Source organism: Cyprinus carpio, chromosome A3 (assembly GCF_018340385.1).
Source record: "Cyprinus carpio isolate SPL01 chromosome A3, ASM1834038v1, whole genome shotgun sequence".
NCBI classification, from domain to species: domain Eukaryota; kingdom Metazoa; phylum Chordata; class Actinopteri; order Cypriniformes; family Cyprinidae; genus Cyprinus; species Cyprinus carpio.
Genome location: NC_056574.1, coordinates 33180833 through 33197403, shown reverse-complemented (window position 1 = coordinate 33197403; position 16571 = coordinate 33180833). Strand labels below are relative to the sequence as shown.

General features: G+C 35.9%; 1 protein-coding gene across 1 annotated transcript in view; it reads left to right on the top strand.

Moving 5' to 3' along the window:
* Nucleotides 1-16571, top strand: part of LOC109054524 (E3 ubiquitin-protein ligase rnf213-alpha-like) — a 92861-nt gene that overhangs the window by 62408 nt on the left and 13882 nt on the right. Inside the window, 22 exon segments of the mRNA XM_042730865.1 lie at nt 3813-3937; nt 4021-4116; nt 4200-4321; nt 4400-4522; nt 4610-4671; nt 4805-4958; nt 5050-5185; nt 7291-7482; nt 7922-8052; nt 8233-8390; nt 8484-8693; nt 8803-8990; nt 9850-9970; nt 10055-10155; nt 12044-12226; nt 12333-12499; nt 12582-12687; nt 12773-12887; nt 13194-13395; nt 15569-15765; nt 15845-15967; nt 16370-16480. Coding sequence (XP_042586799.1) covers nt 3813-3937; nt 4021-4116; nt 4200-4321; nt 4400-4522; nt 4610-4671; nt 4805-4958; nt 5050-5185; nt 7291-7482; nt 7922-8052; nt 8233-8390; nt 8484-8693; nt 8803-8990; nt 9850-9970; nt 10055-10155; nt 12044-12226; nt 12333-12499; nt 12582-12687; nt 12773-12887; nt 13194-13395; nt 15569-15765; nt 15845-15967; nt 16370-16480 — 3123 coding nt within the window.

Sequence of the window (16571 nt, the reverse complement as noted above, 5' to 3'; positions counted from 1 at the left end):
ACTGCAATTATATTTATCCATTAGAATTATATATTTGTAATTCTTGTTCTGTTCTGATAAATTTGTTGAATTTAAAGGATTTGTTGTAAAGTGAAGGGAACTAAAAATATCCTGTTGGTACATTAGCCTATAGCATTATTAGGCCTGCATTTATTATTTCTGAATGTAATAAAATGCAACTCTCACAAACTTAATTCATTTTTTAGCATGTTTAAAAGAAGAGCTGCCTCCCGCGATGCTCAGCTGTGGACGATTTCAAAATGTTTGATATAAAGGTTGCTGTCACATATTATATACAGGAATTGTTCATTAAAAAATAAAGTCAAAATATATTGTTAGTTTTATTCTAACATGCAATCAAGGTCTTCAGATACTATATAAGATACAAGTTCATTTAGGCTATTTAACATGCACTCTGACATGTTATTGATTCATCTTATAAACTTCTTAAGATTTTAAAGTCAGTTTAATAGTATTGAAATTCAAGTTGAATATGGTATTAAAAAAAAAAAAAAGGTTTTAATTGCTTAAATTATTTAATTAATTAATAATATGTTATCATGACTTTTTCATCATATAATTTTTTACAGTGTGATAACCAGCTGTATTCGTTTTCCATTTCGGAAACCAAGCACACACTTTTTTTTCTTTTTTAAATCTATTAATCGCTCACATAGCTCTAACAAGGTTTTATTTTGTTTTTTGTTTTTTTGAGGAACGTGCCACTGTCAGGGGAGTCACATCATCATTAGAGTTGCAAATTAACTTCAGAAATGGAAAATAAGGGCTAATAGAGGTTCGTTCTTTTATTATTTATTTAGTATGTTTATTCTTGAAGAAAATAAGCATTTACTCTTTAAAAAAATAAGGGACGATACAAATATTTGTAATGTACAATAATATAGCCCTATGTCTGTCCATTGGATTTTAAAGCATAACAACTGAAGGTCTATTAAACAGTTCTATGATGCATTTTTTTTTAAACAATGGCACTTAAAGTTTTCAACTAAAATATTATTTCAACCATATAGCCTGTGAATAAATGAAATGAATACTTTTCAATGAAAGAACACTGAGAGAGTGTAGGCTGCTTCTGGTGTTTGGATTTGTACTTCAATTTAATGAGCTCCAAGTTTAAGAATAGCCTACAGTAGTTATTTTTTTTACTCTCTATTTAACAGCATTTGCTCAATGAAATACGTCTTTCTTCAGGCAGACTAAATGTTTTCCTGCCTTGCTAAATGTTGCGCTCATGATCAATGAGTTGTATTCGCTTAAACTGATTTTATAAAATCCAAACGTGGACTGTGAGCTGGGTCAGTTAGAGCCCGCACTCGATGTGAAGCGGGAGCAGCTGACGGAGGATTCCGCTTGGTCTTAAAGCTTTCCTCATACGTCTGCGTTCATAAACGTCTACGATTTTCCCAAAAATAATGATTAATTATCAATTGAGAATTTGTTATCATTTTGGTCTAGTGATAATAATAATATGGGCTCCGGGAAAATAATAAATAAAAAGAGTAAGGCTGCTGTGAGTGCAGGCATGTTTCAACCCAGTAACATAACAACATACCGTTCCTCACAGCCAAAAAACAGACCGAATTCAGTTCAGCTGGAGGGGGCTGGGGGTTTTGGGGTAGTTCTGTATAGCTTGTGGGGGTCGTGATAAAGGTGTGAATCTCTTGGTCTTTCATATGGACAGTGTCTTATGAGGGTTTCAAACTTGCAGAACAGGTTTTTAGGACTTACTGGTTTTAAAACAACTAAAGAAAGGTTTGATCCACTTCAAATGTTGACCACTGTATAGCGCAATAAAGTTTATTAGTTATTATAACTTAATTTCAGAGGAAGTTGCCTTAACTAAAAAAAAAAAAAACTGTTGCATTAGGCGAAACATCTCTCTCACTCGGCAGCAGAGTATGTGAGAGTGGAGCAGCAACAATTTCTCCTCCGGGCTCCGAGCATTTAATAATCACTCCGGTCCACGTTCATTGATACCAGCACGCTCCGCCTTCACTCCGTGGCTAAAGTTGAAGTGTTATGTTCATAACATTGCCTATAAAAATAAAATGCATTTCTTACAGATTTCAAAATCAGTTACAGATGAAGCAGCACTGTAAAATTACATTTGTTTGAATGCATTATTGCGACAGCGATTGCGTGTGAATGTGCTGTATCTGTTTAAATCATGCTTTAACCCGAAAATAACCAGTAAAAGGAAGACAAACTCCTTGAGAACTAGCCAGTAACGCTCGGCTATTGCCGTCATTATAACCTTCTGATCGGAGAGATTATGTGTATCAAGCTATAGCTAAATATGTTTATCATGTGAATTATTGCTAAATATGCAGTTATATTACGGGCTGTTGACATGAATTGTACTCGTGATGGAGCGGTGCTGGAGCGAGAGATAACCACGATGCTCCGACTTTTAAAAAATCCGCTCCAAAAAATCTTGCTCCAGTCAGAATAACTCCGCTCCGCTCATACTCTGCTCGGCAGCGTGTCTTAACACTGATTTTTCAGAGGAAAAACTAATCGCAGGTTTATATAAAATTTACATCTATAATCCATAATGAGCCTTAATATATTCCGCGCTCAAGACATGCATTAAGTTTGCCACAAAGCACAGGCAGAAGTAGCCCAATAATTGTGAAAAAGGAGACATTTTAATTATTCATTAATAAACAAGTGTTTTCTTGTCGGCTGCAAGATGAAATTCACAGTGGTGACTCTCTCCACATGGACGCATTTAGAGAGAAATACAACCCTGACAGATTACATAATGCTTTCGTTCTGAATTGATTCGTTTAAAAGACATTTCAAGCTTTCTGTAGATATATTTCTCATGTATGTGAGACACCACAATTTTCAGTTATTTTATTATCAGGAAAAAAATCACTTGACCGAGAGGGCGCCTCCCTGTCATGCATGCGTAATAATTTTCTTGAATATGAATAATTCACATTTTGCATATGCATTACAAAGCAAATATATATATATTTTTTTTACATGCAATTATCCTAAATAAAACCAAACAAGATTTGTAATGAAGATAAAATATGTAGACAAATAAGAATAAATATGCTGCTTGCACTTAGCATCATGCTAGCCGAGCAAATCTTGCACTGATATTTTACAGAATATTATACAAACCTGCATTTAAATGCGGCTACAATTTATTTATTTATTTATTTTTTTTTTTTATTATTATTATTTTTTTTTTTTACTTAAATTACATGAAAGACAGTAAAGAAGACTGAAGTTGTCAATTAATGAAGCTCTTTTTTACATCGTGTGTATTTTGTTGATTATAATGAGAGAACTTGAGTTTAAACGTGAGGACGTTTTATTAATCAGTCCATTCTTTAGAGTTTCAGTGATTTAGTTAAATCATGCAGGTTTAATTTATTCATTTCTTGTTTTAATTAGGCCTAAATAATGGGAGCAGTACGTGCGGCGGTAGAACCAACATTTTGGATGGCCACCTACTGTGTATATATATACACATACAAAAATCATACACATTGATTTGACATATTTATAATTATTTTACTTAGTTATTTTAATATATTGCCACTTCTAGTTTATTTAAATAAAGACGTTGAAACCAAGCAGCCTTTTCATTACAGCAGAAGCACTAGAAATATCTTAGTCTATATTGGGGGGCCTTTAAATGCTGTCTTGGATTATGGGGGACCATGGAGACAAAAAGTTTTAGAACCACTGCTCTGGAGCAATTCATAATAGTTCAGTCTTAGCAAGAAACAACTTGTGCACTATACTTGCAAATTTTTTTTCTAATCCTTTAGGTGACTACATTCTCAAGGCTTCTCACTGCTGCAGAAACTGAACAGCTACAGAACGTAGTTCAAAACATAGAGCTCCTCTCACTACAGCAATTTGACACAGAATACTCATTCCTCAAGAAAATCAAGTATTATGCTCACAACATCACTACATCTTGTCACATCACAACAACAAAAAAAGCACATTTGAAACCTGTTTCTCTGTATTCAGGAACTATTTGGAAAACACCACTGGGGACAAGATACTTATCATCCAAACCGATTTTGATGAAGGTTTCCAAAGGTTAAATGTCATTGCTTCTGCAAAGTGAGTTAAATGTGGTTTGTGGCATTTTTTGCTTGTTCAGTAAATGCAAAGCAGTGTAATTTGAACTTAAAATATATTTCCAGGTATTCTTCTATCAATGAAATAAACAAATTCAGAAAAGAGGACAGTCAAAAGGTTTTTGTGTACTTCATCACTAAACTACCCAGAATGGATGGTGGAACTTCCTACATTGGATTTAATGGCGGTAAGATGAGTTTGATTTCATCAATGACCAGCAGTTTTTGTTATAGCGAAAAACTCATCTCTAAAGTTTCTTTTATAGGGCCATGGAAATCAGTCCACATTGATGACCTCAGAAGATCAAAAGATATCGTCTCTGATATAAAAGCCCTGCAATGTCTGACCATTAGCCAGTTGTTTGAAGAGAAAGCAGATGAGCCTGAAGGTGATGTCATTTTATTAAAATATTGAGTTATTTTTGAAAGGATGATCCACATTCTCAAAAAATTCAAATGATTTTTATTGATTGCAGCTATGGAAGTTGAGGAGATATACATGGAAGAAGAAGAAAAGATGGATCTAGAAGACAATACTGTGAGCCACAAACCTCAACAACAGCACTATATTTTCAGTATTTTTGTGATACTATTGCCATCCTGTTCAGTTCAGTACATGTCTAGGAAGACTCAGTAAGTGAAGATGTTATTGTATTTCTTATGCTCTTCAGGGCTGGAAGAATGTTTTGGACACCACAGCACTAGTGCGAAGCTGTGTTCAGAGTGCAGTTGGCATGCTAAGAGATCAGACAGAGGCAAGCACCCGTAGTACCAAGAGAGTAGAGATTCTGCTAATGCTCTTGGCTGACAACCAGACCCTACACGGTGAGAGATAGCTGTTTATATTGTTATTCTTTATAGCTTTCATTAACTGTCTTATAATGGATCACTGACATTTAGGTATTTATGTTACCAGCTGAATTTCTGAAAACTTTAAAGAAGCGACTTCATTTTCTATTGATGACTCATGATGAAAACACAATCTCTGCAAAGAGCTGGGTCTCAAAGGAAGCATTAAATACTGATGCGTTGCAAGAAGGTGGGACTTTTAGGTAAGTATCAAGTCAAGTCAAGTCACCTTTATTTATATAGCTCTTTTAACAATACAGATTGTGTCAAAGCAGCTTTACAGTATCAAAATAGGAAGATAGTGTGTTAATGCAAAAGGAAATAGTAATAGTAAATACTCAATTTTCAGTTAAAGTCAGTACATCATTGAATTCAGTGATGTCATCTTCCAGCTTAGTTCAGTTTATATAGTATCTGTGCAATCAAGTCGACGATATCACTGGAAATTAGGTGTCCCCTTGTAACAGAATGGAGAAAAAAAAACCTTGGGAGAAATCAGGCTCAGTCGGGGGACCAGTTCTCCTCTGGCCAGACGAAACCAGTAGTTCAATTCCAGGCTGCAGTAAAGTCGCATTGTGCAGAGGACTCATTTGGTTCATGTGGTCTTGTCCCGAAGTAGGTCATGAAGTCATTACTGTGGTGCTGCTGGGCAATGTTAGTGCTGTTGGTGCTTAATTTTCCTTTAATTTATCCACTGTATTGAATAAATACCTGGGGTTATGTTTGTTTTCTACTAAAAGAGACAAAAAGTAATCAGATCTAGCCGTTTTTAATGCTTTTCTGTAGGATAGGGTACTTTCCCACATGCAACACAAAATACCTCTAGTTTTGTTTTCCTCCAGCTTCGCTCCATTTTCCGGGCTGCTCACTTTAGGGTGCGAGTGTGCTAATTATTCCACGGTGTCAAACTGTTTTCCTTAATCTTCCTTAAAGGGGTGGTTGATTACAATTTCACCTTTTTAACGTTAATTATTGTGTAATGTTGCTGTTTGAGCATAAACAATATCTGCAAAGTTACAAAGCTGATTCTAATAGATTCTAATGGATTCACAAGTTTCAAAATCAATGTTCTAAAGCTGCGGTACTTAAAGGGTTGCTCCATTAATCACTTACCCCCATGTTGTTCCAAACCCGTAAGCTTCGTTCGTCTTTGAAACACAATTTAAGATATTTTGGATGAAAACAGGGAGGCTTGAGACTCCCATAGAATGCCAAAAAAATAACAGTGTCAAGGTCCAGGAAAATATGAAAAGCATTAGAATAGTCCATCTGCCATCAGTGATTCAACCGTAACGTTATGAAGCGACGAGAATACTTTTTGTACACAAAGAAAACAAAAATAACAACTTTATGAAACAATTCTGCGTAGCGCCATTTTCGCAATTCTGAGCAGTACGCAGATGGTGTACGCTCTTCTGTGTCAGCCACGCTGCGCCATTGCGCTGTTTGCCTTCAAACCAAAGCGTAAATACACATAAAAAACGTATTCTTCTGGTGCGGCTGATACAGAAGAGTGTAAGCCGCCTGCGTACTGCTCAGATTTGTCAAAATGGCGCTACGCTGATTTGGAGAGAATAAAGTCGTTATTTTTTTAGAAAGCTTTAATCAGGATAAAACCGTATATTAAAAGCTAACATACAGTAAGCAGTAGCATTTACAAATAACAGCGTATCTAAAAGTATGAGACAACAACAAACAAAAAACATAGGCCTACGATTAAAAGCCATTCTTGCACAGGTTCTGCACGATCCTCTTCAATAATATCCTCTGCTTCTCAATCGGGCTCAAAGTGATAATCAATATTAACGACACCGTTGTTTACAATACAACCAGAGCACATGCCGCTGAAATGAGGGGAGGGACGTTTAGACGTGCACTAGAGGCGGTTTAGCCATCACAACACACTGGACTAGCTAACCAATCAGAGCCTATCGCCTATTTCTGAGGGAGGGGCTTCATAAAAGCAGGAAATGATCAGCACGTTTCTCAGAGAAGGGACAGATCGGTGTGGAATAAAGGTAAATTAATTGAAAAATAATGCATTTTTTAAAAAACAATGATAGATAGAAAATCAGCAAATAATTTAATAAAGTCTGTAAGAGAAATAAAGTGTAAGAGAAAGAGTGTTAATTGCACAATTATTTGGATTGTAGACTTTCAGGTGTTCACATGTAACCTCTTTGGATTGACTAGGCTTTATTGGCTCTTTGTAAAACCATATATCTTCTATGTATTCTGTTTTGTACCTTATACCTTTGGCACTCTCTTCAAATCTACTTTTAATAATTATTTGTTTCTATTTTTTTAGACATGCCCTGTGGAGGCGAGTTCAAGCTGTAGTAACTCCCTTCTTGGCGCAACTTGTTTCAATTATTGACCGTGACTTCAATCTAGACCTCTTGCTGGATAGAAACTCTGAAGAATCTTTGAAGAAACTGTGGTTGGACATTTTTGGAGATTTCAAGTTACTAAATGTTCCTTACACAAGAATGGAAAACAAGTATGTAATTGTATGATTTAAAGATGCATTTTGTAAGCCATTGGGCCCAAAACATACTCCTATGCAAGTACGCTAATGTTCCTAGTTTTACAAGTTTGATTGTACTATGTGTCTGACAGGAATTCATAATGCAAAGCAAATATGCATTGTATTCTCAGCATTGCTTCTCAGTCAGTTTTTTTCTTTAAGGTCAACTACTATCATTTCTGAGAAAAGAGAAACCTTCTGAGCAAGTTAATCAACTGATTTATAGTTAGCTACCCAAATGATAACATTAATGGCAATGAATGTTATGATAAATCAAATTCTCCCCACGAATGGAAAGCAAAAGCATGTTATGTAAATCAAAATCATACACTAACAATGCATTTTCTAAGCATTCACGTCTACATTAGCAGAATGTCATTGTTGTAACTAAAAAAAACACTATGTTTTATAGCTCAGAGACGAAGACAATCTTGGTTCAGAACTACGTTGCAGTCGACAGGAACATGGGTTGCACCTTGCCTTTCAGCTGGAGGATTAAAGATTATCTTGAGGAACTCTGGGTGCATGCTTTGCAGCGAGAAGGTATTTTAAACAACTTCTTCCCTTGCTATTTTTTAATTTTTTTAATAAGCAATCTGTCTTAAATCAGGTTAGTTCTCTTGAAGAGTTCATTTTTTCATTTTCCTTTAACTTTTTTTATTGTTTGTTGTTTACAGTGGAAAATATAAACAATAAATGCTGTATTTGCATTTCTTTCAACAGGACACACTGTAAAGCAATTTGAAGAGATCTTTTGGAAGACGCCCTTGGGCAGGTACATCTCTGAAGTAGCCCAAGAGATGCAAATGGAGTTTTTCCATAGATATCTCCAGGATTTCATCTCCATAACCATGAATGTGACATCAGAGGTGGATCTCAAGGTGAGAGTCAGACACTTTCAAAGCTAGATTTCTACCCATCATCTGCACATCCAAGCACACTTGTTCATGTGTGGTTTTTACCTTTTACTGTAGCTCTTACGGGGAGCCCTTACTTGTGGTGTACATGAGCTTAGAGGCAGTCAGGAAGCACATGAGAGTGAAGTCATTCCTCTGGCATGGGTTCATGCTGCCTACCACCATTTCAAGAACCGAATACAGAACCTCTACAGGATGATCAGTATAGAGCCTCAGATTGCTCAGATGCTAATTGATAACAGATATGCCAGAGAGGGCACAGAATTGGTAACTGTTTTCAACTTACTTCTGCTGCCGAAGTTTGCATGAAAATATTTTTATTACAGTGTATTACAGTCATTGTTTACTTCCCTGTGAACACTTTTCTGTTTCTCAGGTGTTAGATATGTACGCTGCTGTGGCCTGTATTGAATATCTGGAGCCTCAGACTCTAGATGGAGATGTTCAGAGTCTGGCCTGGATTAGACGAGTAAAAAAACTACAGGTGCCAATTGAGCTGGTCTGCTGTGAGGATAGCCTACACCACTATGGAGAGAAAAGCAAACAGATGGTCACCCACATCCAGTGAGTTTTGAGCTCTAAAAGTTTTGTCTTTTATGAGCTCTAAAATTATTGTCTTATCATGAGTCTTGGGGAATGTTACAGTATGTACAAGTAACATGTTATCTGTTTATTTTTTGTTTTACATTATTGCTTGATAGCACCTACAGCTCTGGGAAATAAACTGTTTTTCAGTCTGATTGTGTGGGACTTGGTGGCCCCTGTATCTCTTTAGATACCTTAGCTCAGGGGTTCAAAGCCTTTTTACTTTTTTGACTGGGCCCCTCATTGTAAAGCCCTGCTTGGGCCTCTAATCTAGGCCCAAGCCTGGCCCTGGCCAGAGACACTCAGGCCCTAGCCCGGCACTTGTCTAACAGCTTATCAGAATTCTTGGTTTTCTCCTCCCCATTACATAGCCTATAGCTGTTCAAAGTATTTTCTGAATTACGGAGTGACAAAAAGAGATACCCAGAATTCCCTCTATAAAAACATTTGACTCTAATATGTCAAAAGAATTAAACAAGAATTTTGAAACTGACTTCATCTAGTGTTCAGATTTTTGTACTAGATTTTATGCAAATTAGCACATATTTCATTAAATAATGCCTCATTTGCATATTTAAACATAACATTTTAGAAAACTTGTAATACAAAAAATGTTTGCAATTATCAATGTAATTAATCAACAGTAAGTAAGGTGATAACTATTCACCTGCTGTGTCTCGCCTTAAAATTCTCGAATTCATTCTCAGTTCAGACCGAATGGCACACAGCCCTGTCCCCAGTGCTGGCTTGGCTGCTAATTAAAGTCTATTCACTGTATTGTGTAGTTATCAATATTATCATTTATGATCAATTACATCATTGGATTATTAATATTCAGACATGGCTGGCGTCGCATTTGCTCTCTGGCCTTGTTTGTCGAGCACATGCTGCTGGGTGTTGGAGATGTGAAGTTAAAACTCAGGCCACTAGTTCTGGAACACACCCGACGACTAGCACAAGTGAGCCAACTCTGTCCATTTCCTTGAAAATAATTCCTTGAACAGTTTCATTTCTGCCTATCAACACTCATCTCTTTGCTAAAGGTCTTAGAGCAGGACTCAAACCTCAAAAAGAGGCAGCCGTTTGAGGCAGTGATCACCATACTCAAAGCCTGCAAAGATGGAGCATCTCAAAGCATTTTCAGGTATGATTTTTTTAAGAAGTTATATTTTCTTTAATCAAAGTGTTTAGTAAGATCCTATTAACCCTCTGGAGTCTAAGGGTATTTTTGGGGCCTGGAGAAGTTTTGTCATGCCCTGACATTTGTGCTTTTTTCAGTTTCTTATAAATATCTAAATGGCTAAAGTCTAATCTCACTGTAATCAGCACAAACTGGGCTATAATAATATGTGCGCAGCATGTATGTTCATGATTGTGTTTTTGAGAAAAAAAATGTTATGCGTGGTTAGTGAAAAACTAAAAATGTTAAATCACTTGAATAAGGCAATAAAACACATACAGAAAATTGGTTCCCGGGACTTTTGAGAACTGGAGCTTGTAGCCTAGATTTTTTCTTTCTAAATGATGCGAAAATCATCTTGTTTACTCACTTACAGAAAACAATATATTGATTTAAATTTTCTAAGACACTTTTTGTTGGTAAAAGTCATATGCGAGTAGGCGTCAGCTATCATGAATTCACACCTGAGAAGACAAAGGCCTGCAGAATGAGCTGCATAATGACCCATTCAGTCAGCTGTGTCACTGAGAGGGATGAGTTACAAGAAAGAATGTGAGGGCAAAATAAGTGTATATAATTTTATGTTTGTAGTTTATTTAGAATATATTTAATTATCCCACAACATAATTTAATATTCACTTGCGCGTGCAGTTAAACAGTTTATTAGGAACAATCAAAGCTGACTTTCAAACTGAATTTTTTGCATCATTACTCCAGTCACACAATCCTTCAGAAATCCTTTTAACAATCTTATTTTCTAAAAAAAAAACATTTATTGTTATTATTATCATTATTATTATTTTTATTAATGTAGAAAAGAGCTGAGAATATTTTTTTCAGGTTTTTTAGGGGGGATAAATTGAAAGAACAGCATTGTTTATTACATTTGTTACAGTTACATTTATTGGTACATTTATATTATTTACATCAAGCTTTTGAATGGTATAGTAGTGTATATTGTTATTGAAACTTCATAATATTTCACTTAATTATACATTTAGTCAGGAATTATAGTTTTGGAAAAAGTCTTTGAAAAAAAAGTCTAACTAGTAAAATGTTTACACGTTATGTGAAAACTAGTACAAGTATATAAATAAATAAGAGACTTACTCATGTTTTTGATCTCTGCTGAATAAAGTGCTTCAATCTTTTTTTCTGAGGAAATCCAAATCTCAAATCCTCAACCACATCACATCTTTTTGGGGGTGAATTATGTCTTATTCCTCTCATCGCGAAGCAAACAGTAAAATAAAAAAAACTTGAAGAACAATCTCGCTGCGTTGTCTTCTGTTGTGTGGGCATATTCAAAAGCCGCGCGCTTCAGTGAAACATTTGAATCTGAATAGCGCGTTCAGCGCGGGGGAGTGGTCACATTATAAGATAATGAAGGGAGACGTGAAAAACGGATATCGCGTTCTTTTCATATGGATTACTTTATCACAGAATATTTGTTTTCGGCAGCACTTGTTTAGTTTAAAAGTAGACATGTCAGGCTTTCTATAGATATCTCTCTCATGTCTCTGTGTTGAGTATTCACTGAGTTACAGTTCATTTTAATGATGCGTTTGAAAATGAAGATCAGCGCAGACAAAGGCTGCAGACAGCACTCCTTGTTTGTTATCTTTATTTTATAAGTGCACAAAGTTTTGTTGTTATTATGTCTGTATACAAAAAAAGTAGACCCTTTACAGATTCGATTGATGTATTGCTCTTATCTGTACGATCAAATCTGAAAGTGTAATTTAAGTTCTTTTCGGGTTATCAGGAGAAAATACCCCAAAACGCGTATATGCGTTAATCGACTTCAGAGGGTTAAAGGATTGTGGTGACTTGTTACTGTTTGTTTACACAGGTTTGGCATTCAACTTTGTCCAGTGTGCATGGGAGACCCTCAGGACCCTTTGGGTCTGCCCTGTGACCATATCTACTGCCTAACCTGTATCAAACAGTGGCTGGTGCCTGGCCAGATGCACTGCCCTCTGTGTGTACAGGAAGTGCCTGATGGCTTTGAGCTCAAGGCCTCTGATGAAATACGGTAATCTGTTACTTGTTTGGGATGAATAGTTGTGCTTTATCTCTCTGTTTGTCTGTCTGTCTCTCTATATCAGTCTAAAATATGATGTGCTTATTTTGTTCATTAGGGATCTCATTAGTCAAAATGCATTGTTCAGAATGCGATGCAATGCTTTCTTCATTGATCTGGTCACCACTGTGTGCTTCAAGGACAACACTCCTCCCAGCAGAGACATCATCCTCCACCTGTTGTCCCTCCTCATGGTAGAGTCTTGCTCACTCCCTCAGATCAGAGGTATGTCTGTTTATTAAGTATGGAGGTCTAGATTTTGTTTAGAATTAATAAATAACAAGAATGTTGTTCCCCATCCTCTTAGGGCGAGACCGGAGGTTCTTGACTAAGGCTCTTTCTCCCTTCGATGACTCTGTTGATAAAAATCCAGTGGTGCGGTCAGTGGTGCTGAAACTACTACTCAAGTACAGGTAAGCACAGGGGCTTCTAATAGCTCACACCACAATCTTCTTAAGCATTTATGAATACAGTAATTCTTGTTTTTTCCTCTTTCAGCTTTGATGATGTCAAGAACTATCTTCAGCTACATCTGACAGAAGTTGAGCAAAGCAACATCATTGAGGAGACTGATAAAACCGAGCTTTATTCTTTGTACATAAACTGTTTGGAGGTGTGTATATCACCAACTCACATTCACCTGCCATGTTTTATGGCTTAGCTTTAGTAGTTTGACATGAAATATTTTTGATGATATAAATAACTGCATATATACTGTGAAAAAATGTAATGCTGATTAAGGCTAGTTTATCATTTTCTGCTGAAGCATAACATCTTAACTTATGCCACTTACTTTAATTAACTAAAAGTTACAAAATGAACTACTTTCTCAAGAATTAGTGTTAAAATACCCTTATGTGAAGTATGTTTACAATTTTTATTTTTTTTAATGAACAGTATGTTGCTCCTGTGTCTCCAGGACTCAATGTATGATCGGACACAGTGGCATTCTGTGGCGGAGCAGCAGACCTGTTTACAGGAGGAAACTCGTTTTCTGCTGGAGTTCCTTCACTCTGATGCTGTGTCTACACACACTGCATCTATAGAGCACCTGCAGTGCATGGCCAGAGTTCGACTGTGCCTGGAAATGGCTGCTGGCCTGCTAATGAATAGATTGACAAGTACTGGTCATTTTAAAAAGCATTTTAAAAGGGTTCCTTTTTTTTTAGTTTTCGCAGATGACCAAATTCTGCCAACAATACCAAGCCAAGGGCCACTGACCTATATATATATATATATAGTGTGTGTGTATATATATATATATATATATATATATATATATATATATATATATATATATATATATATATATATATATATATATATATATAGTGTGTGTGTATATATATATATATATATATATATATATATATATATATATATATATATATATATATATATATATATATATATAAATTATTATTAGTAGTAGTAGTATTACTATTATTATATTAGTTGCTTTTGTTATATTATATTGTTGCTTTTGTTAAAATTATCAAAAGATGGTCATAAGATAAATATTCAGATCCCGCCCCCAGTAGTCTGTTTTATTCAAATAACTATGAAGATTTTTGCAATTAGATACAGAGGAACTTTGCCTGTTGAATATTAAAAACAAATGAACAAACAAAAAATCTGGATCTCCATGTCTGCCATCATGGGCGGACTGGCCATCTGGACATTCTGGAGAAGTCCAGAATGGCCGTCCATCCAACGGCCGTCGGCCTGCTGGTTCATCATCAAAGAAAAAGTGTCAGATAAAGTGACGGCCGACAAAAGGGGGCGCTAATGCAATCTATTTTTGTTTATTAGAAACCAAAACTGACATGAAGGAGAGTGGTGGGCTTGTGATAGCAAGCAAAAAATGTGAAGATAAAAGCAGTTGGGAGAAGCTAAAAGAAAACAGTTACATCAGGTTACCTTTGCCCACCTCTCTCACTATAGAGCATGTAGCCTATGAGCACTATAGTAAAATCCCAGGACAGCCCTAGTCCGAGTGTCCACTGCTATTTATATTTTTAGCGACTGTTTGTAGTTATGGTGGGCCTATTTGGGAGAAAATCCAGGTCCGTTTTTCCCTCCCAGTCCATCCCTGTCTGCCATGCAAATCAACTGTTCTTGCTCATTCCTAGACTGGATCTCTTATCTCCACTTTCCCTAATTGCAGATTCAATTATTAGATCTGTCAGCATTAATATTTTTATACTTAGATTTTTGGGGGGGATCAAGCTGTAACATCGTGTGTCCTAATCAAATGTGACGCAACACGATAAAAAGTATATTTTCCATTTAGTTTTTGTCCTAACCACCCACGACAGCAACACGTGACAATAAGCAACCTGGAATATTATTTTAGACATGGTTTTTATTTTCTGTGATGTCGCATTAGAAACAACATTCAAAATTTGACAGTGATAATCTCAGGTAAATGATCATGTGTTTTATTCAGTGTTAAAGGTTTCTAATTTGAGTTTGTATATTATTTTACTGATCTTTATAGCCATAGTGAAAGCAACAATAGATATTTTACCTCAGATCTTGAAAATAAATTAGGCTAAAGCAAACTTACATTAAAACTGTGAACTCACTGCGAACCAACATCCATAATAAAGATGGTATCAGTCACTCACTCACTCACTCAAAACTGTTCAGTCCATTCACATTTGAATCATCTATTTCAGTGTCCACTTTTCTTTACTTCACACTTGCCATGTTTTTGCTGTCACATCGTATCTACACTGGATGTGACAAACCATTGCAAATCATTTGAACTTTGTGTCAGCACATCATAAATAGAACTAGTCAGCAGTTTTCTGCACAGCATCTAGTGTAGACAGTATCACTAATTATAATAAGTTCTATTGTATTTTGTTGCGTGGCGCCGCTCGCATCCGATGTAATTTTTATGTTAATTTATTTTTATTTTGCTCAGGTCAAACATTTTTCTCTCGCGGGTCGCCTTTTGAGGAACCCTGCTTTAGTGCTTGTGCTTTAGTGCGTGACATGATATCATGAAACCTGACAGAACATGTCCAAGTTACATTTCACCGAAACACAGAAAACAAACCTTATTTTAGGAACAATTTTTTTGTGATAACATTTTTTGTGATATTTTCTGTATTTCTCCCCAGTTTTGAAACATTATTGCAACAGTTCATGAAATATGAACTATGACCTTAGAATGTTTTCATGAGATTCACCCAAAAACAACAAATACAGAGTTTTAAAAAATTTATTATATTTAAAATGTGAATAATTTTTCTGTTGATATTGATGTTGTTTTCCTCATTTTAGGTGTACACGATGAGCCTTCAGCTTTTATCCAAGCGTTTTTGGACAGTGTGGTTGATCTATGCTGCCAGAGTAGGAATGACTGGTACAGGATTTACCTCATCAGAAAGATCTGCAGTCTTCATGGGGTTGAATATGTCCAGAAACTTCTGCCACAGGAAGGGTTCAAGTGGCTGTTTCCTCAGGAGATTCTTGAGTCGGTGGGTTTTAGTTGAATTAACTTATCCTGACATGAGTGACAAGTATTTATTTTTTAATTTGTAAGTTTATTTCTCTCAGAATCAAGATGACAGTCAAATTGACCAGTATCTAGCATGTGGAATTGACTACAAAACTATTCGAGATGCAGTAGCCAAAGGCATGCTAGATTGCAAAATGAACGGAATACAGAAAGCTATTAAGGTATTTGTTTGCTTCTTTACACGCACACGCGCACACACACACACATATACGCATATACTGGTTTCTATTTTTTGTGGGGACATTCTATAGATGTAATGGTTTTTATACTGTACAAACTGTATTTTCTGTCCCCTTACAATATCCTTACCCCTAAACCTGCCTATTGACCATACCAGAGTGCATTTATGTCACTGGTGAAGCTCCAGTTGGGATAGGATGCCTCATTAGATAGTAACGAGGGAGTTCACTAGTTTGTAGATATCATGTCCACTACACAAACATTGTAATTAAATATAATAAAATATGCAAACAAATACTTAAAATTTCTCTTCCTCAATTTTTTTTAAACTGCATTAACTGTGCTGACCAGTTTGCAATCTCTTTCAAAACATCCTTGTCTGAGATTGCAACTGCACACCCATGAAGAAAGCTGTTTATCTGCTACTGGCTTTGTTCAGAGAAGTCACCTCCCTGTACAGAAGTGGAAACACCAACATGCACCCTAAACCTGAGGTAAAAACACAAAGACATGCTACATAGCAATTATATATAATAAGCCATATTTTCTGTATTCTATGGATTTTTTTGATACATTTATATTACT